The sequence below is a fragment of the Belonocnema kinseyi genome, chromosome 6, assembly GCF_010883055.1.
Source record: "Belonocnema kinseyi isolate 2016_QV_RU_SX_M_011 chromosome 6, B_treatae_v1, whole genome shotgun sequence".
NCBI lineage: Eukaryota > Metazoa > Arthropoda > Insecta > Hymenoptera > Cynipidae > Belonocnema > Belonocnema kinseyi.
This window is the reverse complement of record NC_046662.1, coordinates 47,461,500-47,476,592: the sequence shown is the minus strand read 5'-3', so window position 1 is coordinate 47,476,592 and position 15,093 is coordinate 47,461,500. Positions and strand designations below refer to the sequence as shown.

General features: G+C 25.5%; 1 protein-coding gene across 4 annotated transcripts in view; it reads right to left on the bottom strand.

Moving 5' to 3' along the window:
- The window catches only part of LOC117175713 (peroxisomal leader peptide-processing protease), a 288,980-nt gene that overhangs the window by 14,419 nt on the left and 259,468 nt on the right, over nt 1-15,093 (bottom strand). For all 4 annotated transcript variants that reach the window (XM_033365483.1, XM_033365485.1, XM_033365484.1 and 1 more), the window contains one exon: nt 2,094-2,782. In XM_033365483.1, the coding sequence (XP_033221374.1) occupies nt 2,094-2,782 (689 nt within the window). The remainder of the gene's footprint in view (nt 1-2,093; nt 2,783-15,093) is intronic.

The window sequence follows — 15,093 nt, the reverse complement described above, 5'->3', positions numbered from 1 at the left end:
AAAAGTTTTTTCAACTAAGTTTTTCGATTTTCAACTAAAAAGATACATTTGAAAAAAGTTAAGTTTTTAACCAAAGAAATTAATTTTCTAGAAAAACAGTTAAATTTTCAACATAAAATGATGAATATTCAACACAACAGTCGAACTTTTAACCCAAAAAATGACATTTTGATAAAATTAGATCATTTTCTTTAAAGCAGATTAATTTTTCACCAAGTAATTATTTTTTTCAGCGAAAAGATCAATTTTAAATGAAGAAGATTAATTTTATACCAAAAAAGACGAATTTGCAGGAAGTTGGTGAAAAGAGGGGAGTAGAATCGGGGGAAGTGCAGATAAATTAGGGAATGAAAATCAAAGGAGTGGAAGTAGAAAAAACGTAAGTAGTGGAAGTGTAGGGAGGGATATGTAGGGGAGTCCGGAAAACGAAAAATGGGAAGATAGTCAAAATGAGGGGAGAGAAACGAGCAAAATATGAGAGAATGAATAAGAGGGATTTGAGAAGAGAAAAAGAGAGAAAATAAGGAAGTAAAGTATGTAAGAGTAAATGTGGGGTCAGGAATAAGGGTAAATTATAAGAGGGAAAGTAAGGGAAAACAGGGGGAAGTGAGGGACGGGCAAGTGGTCTGGAGCGGGAGATTAGTGGAGGGCAACTGAAGGCTAGGGAAGGGGAGTGTTAGCTGTGGATGTAAGGAGAAAATAAAGGGGAAATAGAGGAATACGAAAGTTGGGGAAAAGAGGAGAAGTGAAGGTTGAAGTATTGACATGAAAGCAGGTTGAAAATAGGTGCAGGGAAGGAAAATTATAAGAGAAGGAGGTTTGACCGACTAACAATACTTACTGTAATTACCATCCTAATGAGTTAAGAAATCCTTTTTGGTAGTCGCAGAGCGCCTACTTTGACTGCTTTCTTTATTCTCTCACGTAAAACTTAATTTTGGATCCACAAAAGTGGATCATTTTTATTTTATATTGCCAATAAAAATTCTATTCAATGATCTGATATCCCGGGGTTTACTGTCTTTATGAACAAATGAACGAAACAATGAATAAATGAACCCTAATGAGAGGTCTAAGGAAATGAGGAAGTAGAGTAAGTTAGAGAAAATATAAGGTGAGGAAGTAGTTAAAATTAGAGTAGAGGGTGGAAGGAGAAAGAAGGAAGTAAGGGACGTGGGAGGAGGGTTAGTAGGGTAAGGCAGGTGAGTGTTAAACAGCAAGTGAGGGCTGAGGAAGAAAAGTCTCAGCTGAGTAAGTAAGGAAAAGGTTAAGTAGAAGAGGACGAAAGTTGGGAACGAGAGGAGAAAGTAGAAGTAGAAAAGGATGAAAGTTTGTGCAAAGGAGTGGAAGCGGAGATAGAAGTTTGGGAAGTGGAAGAAGGTAGAGAAGCGGTGTAAGGGAGGTAAATTATATAAGGTTAAACTTTGTCACACTAAATTAACGTCTTACAAAAGGGGATCCTTTTGATTTAAAGTTGATAATCAAAATCCTATCCAATGGTCAAATATCCCGGGGTTTACTGTGTGTATGAGTAGATGAGTGAAAGAAAGAATGAATGAATCCTCATGAGATGAAATGAGGGAGTATATTCAGTGAGGGAAAATGTAGGCTGAGGAAGTAGGGACAATTACGGAAGAGAGAGTGATAAGAAATGAGGAGTTGGAAATTAGGGGAAGTAAAGGGAGTACTAGTAGGGTATTGCGGGTGAATGGTAAAAGGTCAGTGAGGGCTGCGGAAGGGGGGTTGTTAATTGTTAAAGTGAGGAGAAGGTTAAGTAAAAGATAACGAAAGTTAGGGAAGGGAGGAGAAAGGGGAAGTAGAAAAAGATGAAAGATGTGAAAGGGAGTGGAAGCGAAGGTAGCAGTTTTGATAGTGGAAGAAGGTGAAGAAGAGATTGTAGAGGAGTTAAATTGTAGTAGGTTGAGATTTGACTGCTTTTTTTATTCTCTCACGCAAAACTTAATTTTGGATCCACAAAAGTGGATCATTTTCATTTGATGTTGATAATCAAAATCCTATTCAATGGTCAAATATCCCGGGGTTTATTGTGTCTATGAGTAGATGAATGAAAGAAAGAATGAATGAATGCTCACCTTTCGTCGATGATGTAAACTGGACCCCCCTCACAACCTGGGACTGAATTTGCGTCGGTCAAGATAACGCATCTTTGGAAGCCAACTACATTGCTAACAACGCCACGTGCAACCGAATCAATAAAAACCGGATTACCAAACGGCGTGGACTCAACTTCTGTGATTGATCCTCTCATCGGATAAGCCAAATCCTGTTGAACAAAACTGTCCAAAGCCTCTCTAGCAGCCGATATCGAATTTCCTGATTGACCAGATTTGAGACTTATCATCAGAAAAACTGGCAACAAACACCTGTCAGTATTGGCTACTTTATCAAAGCTCCAGGATGCAAAAAGACTGTCAAAAGTCTCTTTTAGAAGAGAGCACTTCCAGGCGAAAACTGTGACACCTTCCTTTTCCTCCATGTGTCTTTTCCGATTGACACCTTTTGAACTCTCCCACATTACGCGAAACTTCATGTCCCGTCTGATTTCTTCCTGAATATTGAAGAATTCATCTATCCTTAAATTTTGGAAGATTTTTCTTATTCTCAGGTCCCTCAGCATCATTGGGTTGATCAGAGATCCGTGAGTAAGGACCCAGTGCTCAGAAATCAGGATTCCGGAATTTCCGTATGTCTCTCTTGGTCCTCCACCAAAGGAAGAGGGATATGAGACTAGTACGCTGATTGGCTGAGTCATCTTCTTCATCTGAAAAAAATAATCATTTCAGTTTGTTCTTTTGAATTTACAGCCAGGGACGCCTGGACCTATTCTAATTGATGGAATGAATAATATTGCATAATATTGCGCAATATACTCGACTGAGTAGTCGCGCACTGCGGCCCTTCCGAGGCGAGAGTACCGTCTCTTGCCCTGCTCCCTGAATAACTATGGGGACCATCAGTTCTAGGAATTACAAAACCGAAACCGCATACTATAATTTGTCAACTTTTTCATACATTCAAAGAGATGAGATAAATGAAATTATGGACAGAAACTTAAAATATCTTAATTTACAGAATAATTCATTAATTAACAAAAACAATACATTTTTTTAATATTTCTGGGAAAACTTTAATGGATTTAGATGCTATAATTTGATAAGAATAATTTCAAGTTTAAAACATTTCAAAGTAAGTCGAAAAAGAATCTGGAAGATTTTAATCCAATTTTTTAAATTTTGTATAATTTTTAAATGTTTAGGAAAACCAAATTGTTTCAGACAATATTTAGTAGTTAATAATTTTTTAATCCTAACATGAAATTGAAATCTTAAGAATATTAAAAAAAAATGAACAAAATGTAGATTTTTTAAGATTTTGAAAAAAAATGTTATTTTCTCTTAAAATTTATTTATCACAACAAAAAATCTTTTATTCCAAAAATTTTAAGAAAAATTTATTATTCTCTTGAAAGTTTCAAAAAAGTTCAAAGTTCGAAAAAAATGTAAAAGATTTGAAATAAAGTTTGCAATTTTTTAAGATTAAAAAATATCAGGAAAAATTCTTTTTAGTTCAATAGATATTTTAGAATTTCTGAAATTATTAAAAAATGATTTTAAACTTATGAAGATTTCAATTTTTTAAATTGAATCTTGAAGATTTGGAACAGAATCTTTCTAAGAATTTTGGAAAATTTTAAGACAATGAGAACACTTCCTTTAGATTCCTAGGAAAGTTCCTAATGATTTCTTATTTGAACGAATTAATTTTAAGTGAATATTTTGAAAAAAATTCAAAATATTTCAAACGATTTTCAAAATTTTTAAAAAGAAGCTAGAATATTTTTAAACAATTTTTATAATTTAGCATGACTTTCTAAAAACAATTTAAACAAAATGTGTGTGTGTGTTTTTTTAATTTTCTAACAAAGAAGGTTTTTTTATAATTTTGAAAACAAAATAATGTTTTTTTTAATTTTCTTAAAAGGAAGATTTTTTGAGAATTTTGAAAGGTTTTAAGACAAAAAAATCTGGAAGATTTTAAGGCAATTTTTTTATTTTCAAAAATTCGATCATCTTAAAAAAAACCTTTAAAAAAGTAAGAAAAAATTTCAAAACAAATTAATATTTTGAAAGGTTTTTTTGAGGATTTCTTTGTTTGTTTGACATTTCTGAGAAAATTGAAAGTAATTTTTTAATTTGAAAAAAATAACTTAAAGAGAATAATTGAAAATTTTAATTTTCTCAAATAACATAGGATAATTTTATTGATATAACTTAAAAAGAAATAAGCAAAGGTGTTTATTACCAATTTTGATTTCAGTATTAGACATTCTTTTCCCCATAAATTATAATTCAGTGAACTTTTTTTTCTTTCTTGAGCAAAAAATCTTTTTTGTTAAAAATCCAAATATTTGATACAAATTTTGTCTTTTTCATTTGAAAAATTATCTCTTTTGGGTAGTAATTAAATTTTTTAGTTGAAAATTTGTCTCTTTTAGCAGGAAATTAATGCTCTTAATTGAAAATTAATCTTTTTGTTTCAGAATTTACCTACTTGTTTCAAAAAAAAACTTTCTTGTTAAAAATTCATAGTTTTTTATTAAAAATCAAACTGTTTTGCCTCCTTCGGAAAATCTTTAATGTTTTTTGGTTAAAAATTGCTAGTGGTCTATGATTTAAAAAAAAATAACTACTGGGTCAAAAGTTTAACTAATTTGTGAAAACTTAATATTTTTGCTTAAGGCTTAATCATTTTATTATAAAATTCATCTTTTTGTTTTGAAATGTAACTATTCTCTTGAAAATTCATCTATTTTGCCAGAAAACTCAACTTCAAGCTGAAAATTTATCTCTTTGGTTAATAATTTATCTATTTTATTGAATATCTTTTTAATGAACTATACTATTTTTTATTCAAATTTAAATTTTTGTTGCTTAAAATACTGATTACAGAATACAATTTTTTATCTTTTTTGGCAGAAAATTAATTTTTTTTATCAAAATTCATATTTCGGGTTGCAAATTAATCTGTTTTTATTGAAGATTCAACTATTTTGTCCAACTATTTTATAGATAAATTTAACAGTTATTGATTGAAATATCAAGTATAAAATTTTTGGTTGAAAATTCACATTTTTGTTTGGAAAATTCAAATACTTGGTGAAAAATTCAACTTCTTTCTTAAAAATAAATTTTTTTTATTTAAGATTGATAATTTTAGTTGAAAATTAATTTCTTTGGTTAACAATGTAACTATTTTATTACAAATTCTTCCCCTTGTACAAAATTAATCTTCTCCGTAGAAAATTGATCTGCTTGGTAGAAAATTCAACTATTTAGTTTTACATTAACTTTATTTTGAGAAAAAAAATCGGGTGCAAAAATGTAACCATTTTGTAGCAAATTCGTCTCTTTAGGGAAACATTTAATTTTTACGGTTAAAAACAAATGGTTAAAAATCATCTTTTTTGGTTAAGGATTCAATTATTTTCATGAAAATTTGTCTTCTTTATTGAAATTAATGAAATCTTTAACAATCTTTTTGAATTTTGTTAAGAACCGTACGAAAATTTTATTTATAAAATTTAAAAGAATAAAGGTACTAAATAATTGCTTATTAAAAAATTTTAATTCTATATAGAAAATTATTATCCCCCTCAAATCGAAGAACTGCACGCAAAAGTAGCGCTATTCATGATGCTCGTATGATAAAATCATGATGTTGAGTTATTTTATAGAATACTGAATTCTTCCGAGTACGCTCTCAATATTTTCCTTTCTTCACGCTCACGCTATTTTATGCTTTAGTTGATAAGAAAAAAACTGGCATATCGACTTATGAGATTGAAAATTGCATAAGGAATTATTAATAGCTTTTAATGCATTCTCGCTCTTACAAAACGATTGCCTAGCAAGTTTCCAGAATACATTACAAAAGATTATGGTCAATAATTTCCAACTAGAAACACGATTATTTGCTTCTGTCAGATAAGTAGGTAAATGAAATTTTTTAATTTTTTGAAATAATTTAATGAAAACAATAGTATCTAGAATTATTAAGATGTAAAAATTGAAAATAATAGACATTTTAAAAATTTTAGATAATTTTAGGTGAAATCTTCAGTTTCAAAATTCCCTGATTTTTCATTGACCAATCTTTTAGGAGCAGAATAAAATTTGTTTCAGATCAAAATTAAAAAATTTCAAATTTATTTATTTATTTAACCCTCAAACGGTACACTGGTGCGAATTCGCATCATCGTTTTTGAAATGTTGGTAGCATTTGATCATAAACAGCTGTACGGGATTATCCCTACCACGTCAAATATGTCCAAACCCCAAGGTTTCAGACCCTATTCCGGTTAGTTCCAGTTTCGTTGATCTCTCCAAGATGACGAGAAAATTAAATTGGTGCAAATCAGCACCTGTGTACCTTTTACGCGTGGTAAAGTGTTGCGAGCTGGAATTTCTGAATATTGTTCTCAAGTAAAAGAGTTTCGTTCGTTTGTTGAATGTAAGTATGGTTATGTACATTTATTTGTTATTTATCGATTTTTCATAATAATTTCCAATAAATTTAGCAAAAATGTGATTTTTCCATCAGATGCATTGTAGATGTCTAATATGTATGCGAAGGATGTGCGACGACCATCGTTCATCAATGTGCATCGAATGCCAAAATTGTCGCGAATAGTAAGCTTTCCTTGTTGAAAAAAATCGAAAGAAATTCGAAATATGAAGCTTTTCATGTAATTGTTGCATTACTTTCATTTCCCTTCCTTCATAACTGTAAATCATGCATTTGAAAATACCCAAATTTTGACCTACCGGTAAAAAGACTAGATTTATATTCTCGGCATTAACAATATTTGTCCATGATTGTGTATTCCTTTAACTGCAAAATCCCGCAAAGTTTAATTAATTTAAATAAAATGCGAAGAAATAGCGAACTTCTTCCAAAAAAGTGCTTTTTCAAAAAGGCCGCTTTATTTATAACAAATTATTATGGGGAAAATTAATGATTATCCAAATTTCTATAGAACCATTCGATTCATCAGGAAATTTCACACAATAAGCATCTGTTTAACATTTTTCTAGTCTCAATTTTCTTTTTTATATTCGAAGTTGAAAATGCAAAAGCCAGATTCGCACCAGTGTACCTTTAGTAGGGCCCAGAAAGGAGTGTACCGTTTGAGGGTAAAAAAAAATTTTCCACCATAAAAGGTGGAATTTTGACAAAATAATTTAATTCTCAACAAAATACTTGAATTTTCAACCTAAAAAGATGAATTCTTAACAAAAAAGTGTAACAGTTGATATTTTAAACGAAAAAAATTTAATTTCTTGCAAAAAAAAATAAAGCTTCAACAAATAAAAATTTGTTAGTCATAAGAAAAATCACCTAAATCGTTAAACCTTTAAGCCAAAAGACGAATATTCTGTACAAAATAGAATTATCAACAATATAAAAAAAGTATAAATATAATATAAGTAATACAAGTAAAATATAATTTTTTATATAATAATAATTAATAATAAATAGTTAAACTCTCAAGATTCTTAAAAGCCTCTTTTTTGAAAATTGTTAAAAGCCACATTTTCTTTAGACATTTTTTTAAACGCTGCTAAATTATACACATTTTTTTTAATCTTACAGATTATTCATGAAAATTTTAAGCTTTTAAAATTTTTTAAAAATATTCTCTTAACACTAATGTTTTCAAATAAAAAAATCATTATAAATTTTCCTACGAGTCTAAAAAGAAAGTGATTTCATTATCTTAAAACTTTTTAAAATTCTTAAATAGCTTCTTTCAAAACAAATTTTTGAAACTCAACATTTTGTTTGAAAAATTAAAAAATCCTGCTAAATTATAAAAATTGTTTAAAATTCTTTCAGATTATTTTTAAAAAATGAGGTAAATCTTTTTAAATGTTTCACAACAAAATATGGATTTTAAAGCAAAAGTAAATTTTCTAGAAAATAGTTGTAGTTTTTGGGTTGTAAATTAGATTAATTTGAAGATCAAGAATGAAAATTTTTAAAAAATCTAAAAATCTTTACACTCAAATATTTTATGTTTGGTCCCTGATAACAGGGTATGTACCCTACCTGGGAAACCTGAAAATATCAGGAAATTTTTTTTAAAGTCAGGGAATTTTTTGGAAAGCGTGCTGCTCAAATTAAAAAAATTATAATATAATATTGAATGGCGATGGTTATCTATTTGTAAAAGTAGCTTTAAATTACTTTAATTAACCAGTGTAAAAAATTAATTTTAAATCAAGAAAAACGATTTTTCATTGTGGAAAATTCGTTTTTCTTGATTTGAAATTAATTTTTTCAACTAGTTTTTTAATAACTTAGTTGAGAGATAAACTTTCTTTTTAAAAATTAAATTTTTTGTTTGAAGAATCAAAAATTTAAATTAAAATTCATCTTTGATAAAAAAAACTAGATATTTTGTTGAAAAATCTGAAAATCGAACTATTTCAGTTAAACATTTCATTATTTTAGTTAAAAGTTCATCTCTTCGGTTAAAAATTATTATTTTTTTTTTAAATAAAAATTTAACTACTCAATTTTTTCGATAAAATTAATTATTTTGGTTGGAAATTTAATTATCTTACTTTAACATTAATCATTTAATTATAAATTAAATGTTTTTTTTTAAATTAAATTTATTCCTGCAAAAGATACATGATTCCAGTTAAAATTTCCTTAAATTTGTTTAAAAATGTAACTATTTTTCTAAATTCTTATTTTTTGGTTAAAAATTATTATTTAAATTGAATATGTGACTATTCCCATTAAATATGCAATTATTTCTTATAGAAATTCATCTCTTGGGTTGAACATTAATTTTATTAACTCACAATTTGAATCTTTAGTTTTTGGTTGACACTTTTTTTTAAGTTGAAAATTTGTGTATTTTGTTGAAAATTTCTAGAAACCTTTCAAGTTTCTTAAAAAGCTTCAAATTTTTTTTGAAGTGTTTCACAATTTACATTTTGTTTAAAATTTTCAGAAACATTTTAAAATTTTTAATTATTTTTTAAATTATTTGTGAAATTGCAAACCTAAAAATTTCTAAAATTCTGAAAAATTAAACCAATTTCCTTCAAATCTTCCAGGTTCCATTTTCATGATTTTGCCAATCTTTAGGACAAATTTAAGTCTGTTTGAATATTATTGTTACAATAACAAATTTTGAGAATACTTGAGAAGTTTCAAAGTATTTATTTACAAATATTTCAAAAATGTACATTTGTTTTAGCATCTTCAATTTTTTTTTCAAGTTTTACATTAACTTTGAATCTTTTGAAAACAATATTTTTTATAAAACTTTGTAATCTTGCTAATTTAAAAATTTTACTACAAAATCTTGAAGATTTTTTTTAATTTTAGAAAATAATTTAAGATACTTGACATATTTGTCAATTTCCTATTAAAATTTATTTAAAAAAATACAAAATCAGTATAAATTTTGCCAGAAATTACGAACCATTTTTTTATTATCGTAAAACCTTTCTAAATATTTAAGAAGCTTGCTATTTTTATTTCAAAATACTAAAAAGTGTATGTTTTTTCCTTTCTAAATTTTCTTTAAAAAATAATTATTAAAAATAAAAAGTCATTAACAATTTTTTCAGAAATTTTAAGAAAAGTTTTGTATTTTCTTGAAACCTTTCAAATTTCTCAAAAAGCTTCGAAACTTTTATCGAAATCTTCCAAAATCTACATTTAGTTTTAATTTTTTCGAAACTTTTCATATTTTAAATTATTTTTTATTCATTAACAAAACCTTAGCCTTCTAAATATCAATTTAAAAGTATTATAATTTTTCTTAAAATTTTGAAACATTAAAAAAATTGCCTTCAAATCTTTCAGATTCTGTTATGAAAATTTTTGAAATCTTTTAAAATATTTGGAAATATATTTAAATAGATTGATAAAATTGATTAAAAAGATTAAAAATTAATTTCAATTTTCCCATGAATTTGAATAAAATTGGTTTATTATCGTCAAAACTTTAAGAAACTTTGAAAAGCTTCAAAATTTTTATTTCCAGGTATTTAAAATTACATATTTTTTAAGCATTTTCGAAACCTTTTAAACTTCTAAAAATATTTGGAATCTTTAATTATTTGGAATCTTTTCAAGACTCCTTCACATCTCTTAAACTTACTCCAATTTATTATAAAATTTTATAATTTTGTTAATTAAAAAATGTTTCTTTAGAAACATTCACATTCTATTTCAAAATTTTAGGAAATAATTAAAAATGTTTAAAATTATTTGTTGATTTCTCTTAAAATTTATTTTTAAAAAGAAAAAATCAGTTTCAATTTTCCCAGGAATTTCAAGACAAAATTTTATCATCGTGAATTCTGCTAAAATGTTTAATCAGCTTCAATAATTTTATGCACAAATATTCAAAAATCCTTTTAAGTTTTAATTTAATATTGAATCTTTAAAAGACAAAAACTGAATTGGTATATTTTTTCAATAAATAATAAATAATCGGTTATATTCATTTTTAAATTTCGCACTCTGTTTTTAATTTCCTCACTCTTAAAGTTCTCAACTACAATGGCCTATAACGCACCAGACTATTTAATTAAATATCAATATCAATAGCAACGAATTAGGTGGAAAAAATTACATCTTGACGCCGATACGGCTCAATTTGTTCACTTCAATACGAAACAGTTAATATCTAGGTGAAACATTAAGTGTGAATTATACGATCTTTTTAATTTTCTTCGCTATTTCTTCATTTTTTATATTTATTTTTTAAATATAAATTTAATTTGTGAATCCTAAGAAATAAAATATAATAACACTTTAAAAAAATAATTCTTTAATTTTTTCTTATTAATTTATGAAGGATGGCATAAATTACGTAATTCTTTTTTTGCTTTGATGTTAAATATTTTAAACATTGTATTAATTTCCAACAAAAATAATTAGAGCTGTCATTTTGGTTTAAAAATTTGCAGAATTTTCTATTGCAAATCTATAAAATTGAATAAAGTTCCATTTTTAATTGTTAAAATTGTACAATTTTTAAATGCACTTCAAAATTGTAGAACTTGGAATTGTATTTCTTAAAATTGGAAGAGCTTTAGCTTAGAAAATTTAAATTGAAAGTTATGTATGATTTGGATGTAAATTAAAAAATTCTGTAATTTTAATAATTTACTTTTGAAATTTCTTCAATTGTAAGTCATTGTCAATCTTTAAAATTGAACCACATATTTTTAAAAAAATATTCAAAATTACATAATCTTAAACTATAAATATTCCAAATAATTAATTCTTTAATTGTAAATCATAAAAGTTAAAGCATTTTTTATTGTAAATCTTCAGAATTTAACTATTTAGAAAAAATTTTCAATATTAAAAACCTTAAAATTTATATAATTTTCATTCTGTATTTACAAAATCAACAAATTTTCAAATGTACCTCTTAAAAACTGTAGAAATTTAATTGCAAATATTTAAAAGTTAATAGTTTAGAATTATTTGAATTTACAATTGAAAATTATAGAATTTATAAGTTTGAAAATTAAAAATTCTGCAACTTTAATGATTGGCATGCGAAAATTCTTCAATTTTAAATATTTATAATTGTAAACTCTTCACTGTAGATCTTGAAAATCCACCAAAATAAATTTCTTGTATTAATAAATCTTTAAAATTGGCGAGCTTTTAATTGAAAATCTTTCAAATTGAAATATTTAGAAACATTAAAAATTAAATAATTCTGAATGATACATATTCAGTATTAAAAAACCTTCGATTGCAAATCTTCAAAACAGACCATTTTCAAGAAAATACAAAAAATGTCATGATTTTAAAATATAAACATTCAGAATTGAACAAATTGAAAAATTTCAATTGTAAATATTTTTAAAGCTGATCAGTGAATATTTAGAATTGAAAAACTCTGGACTTTTGATCTTCAAAATCATCCAAATTCAAAAAAATTTATTTATACATCTTCAAATTGAGGAATAATTTAATTAATTGAAGAGTAATTGAAATAATTGAAGAGTCTTCAATTTTGATCAGAAAAAATATTCATCATAAAATTATTCTATAAATTATACACATTAAAGTTTAAGAATGTTAAATCGTTAATCTTAAAAATTGAAGAAATTTCCATAGTGTATCTTAAAAATTTCTTTAAAAATCTCTTAAATTTAAATATTTTTTATTATAAATCTTCAGAATGGAACTTTTTCAAAAGAAAAACGTTCAAAATTACAAATCTTGAAAATTGAATAATTTTCGATTTTATATTTTCAAAATTTAAGAATTTAAAAATTGTACTGCAAAGTTGTAGAACTTTAAATTGTTAATCTTGAAAATTAAAGAATTTTCCCGTGTAAATCTTCAAAATTTAATGACATATTCCAAAAAACATTCAAAATTACATCATTGTAAATAATAAATATGCCCAATTAACGAAACTTGAATTGCAGATCTTAAAAATAGAAGAATTTAAAAATGCAATTCATTAAATTGAAAGTTTTTTAATTCTGAATTTTGACAATAACTATTGCAAAGAAAAAAACGTTCAAAAATGCAAATCTTGAAAACTGAATAAATTTCAATTCTATATTTTCGAAATTTAATCATTTTTCAAATTAATTTCTTATGTTAAATATTGCCGATTACTGGTAAAAGACTTTTTCTGGCGATACAAGAGTTAGAAATTAATAAATGTAATCAATTTTGATCAATTAATTAATTTATTAGCCTGGCCGATGAAATAACATAAATTAAATTTGCAAGATGGTACAACTTTAAATGGTAAATCTGCAAATTTAAAGAGCCTGAACCTAAAAATTTACAATTAAAAATTATGCAAGCTTTAAGTTTTACAATTAAAAAATTATGTAATTTGGGTTATTCACATTTAAAATTTCATCAATTTGGAAAATTTGGAATTGAACTCTTCACATTTGATCTCCAAATCATCGAAATTTAAGAATTTTGATTCATACATCTTTGGAAAGAAGAGTCCAAATTGTTGAATCTTCAATTGTAAATCTTTAGCATTGCACTATTTCAAAAAAAAGTTAAAAATTAGAAATTTTGAAAACTTGATAATTATCAATTCTATATTATTATAATTCAATAATTTTTAAATATAATTGTTAAAAATTGTAGAGATTTAAATTATGAATATTTAAATGTAAAGAGTTTTTAAATTAAAAATTAGAAATTATGCCAGTTTTTAAGTTTTAGGACTAAAAATTTTGTAATTTTGATGACTTACATTTGAAGTTTCTTCAAATTGCAAAATCTAGTATTAAGAAGTCTTTACTTTTAATCTTCAAAATCGTCAAATTTTAAGTATTTTTCTTTATACATCTTTCCAAATTAATTTTTTCATTGCAAATTTTCGAAATTGAACTTAAAAACAACATTTAAAATTACATAATTCTAAATTATGCACATTAATAATTGAAGAATCTTCAATGGCTAATCTACAAAATAAACAAATTGCGAAAAGATATTTAAGATTTTATAATTTTAAACGACATGAACATTCAAAAATAAGCAAATTGGTGAATTTTTTATTGTAAATATCTTTAAAATGGAACAATTTCCAAAATGAAAAATGGAAGAAAAACTCATACTTCCAGAATCATCGAGAAAAAAATTTCTTTTAAATTAAGGAAACCGTTTTTTGACATAATTTCTTTTATTCAACAGAAAATAAATGTAAAGGTAAATAAAAATCCCATTTCCGCGAAAAATGTAATCTTCAGTTTAAATGAAAAATAAAAACTTAATTTCAAAATAATGAGTTTCTGAATCAGGACAAAAAAAGTTTCATCTAAAAAAGTTAACAAATTTTAAGGGAATCGTCGAAGAATTTGCAGATTGCATTTAAAACCCGTATTAAAAAATTTTTTTAAATAAAAACTTCCTACCGACTTTAATAAAAATACACATTTTCAATGTTCGCGTAAGATGAACGACACTTCCCAATTATATTAATAATTATAATTAATATTATTAATAATTATTATTAATAATAATTTCATAATTAATAATTATCAAAATTAGGATAAATACTTTTAACCCAAAATGTGTTAGATTTTTAAATAATTTTTACTCCTAGAAAAAAAATTGAAAAAATGGTGTTCTCTATTTGTATACAGTCACGCTTGACTTAAGTAATGGATAAAAAATTGGATTAACTACAAAATGAACTGACAGAATTATTTTTCTTGTCTGAAGTATAATTAAATTTGGTATCATCAGTTTCAAGGAAAATTTAATTAATAATGATGGAAATCATAGTAACCAAAACGAGTTTTTGTCACTGGCTAAAGCTAGTTAAGTCTGCCAAAAATGGTATCTTTTGAGAATTTATTCACAATTAAAACTCATTCCAGCGAAATCGATTATTAGTAATTTAGTACAATACTTAACGAAAATTAATCACGGTTAATTTAACAATTGGCTTCATAAGTTCGCCAACAAGAAAAAGAAATGTAGCCTATTCGTTGAAAAATAACCAAACTCTGAATTTTTGATGGTAATTGTTTAAATAATTTATAATTCTTATAAATTTACAAAGCAGCATAGAAAAAAATAATTGAAAAGATATTCAAATTCTGGAAAAAGAACCTATTCTTTCAAAAATAGCCAAACTCCTAATTTGTTTATAAAATTTGTTGAAATAATTAATAAATCTTAGAAATTTGCACAGAATTATAGAAGAAAGTCATCGAAAAGATATCCTTCCCTACTGCTGTAAAAATTGCACCTATTCGTTGAAAAATAGCCAAACTCTGAATTTTTAATGGTAATTGTTTTAATAATTCTTGTGAATGTACAAAGTCACATGGAAAATACTTTTTCAAAAGATATTTTTAGTTGACTTCGTAAACAAATAATCAACAAATAATTATTGAAAAACAGCCAAATTCTAAATATGTTTATGAGTATTGTTAAAATAATTAATAACTATTACGAACTTGCAAAATACCGTAGAAAAGATTTACTAGAAATTCATTCTTTCTTGTTTCTGGAAATAAATTGAGCCTA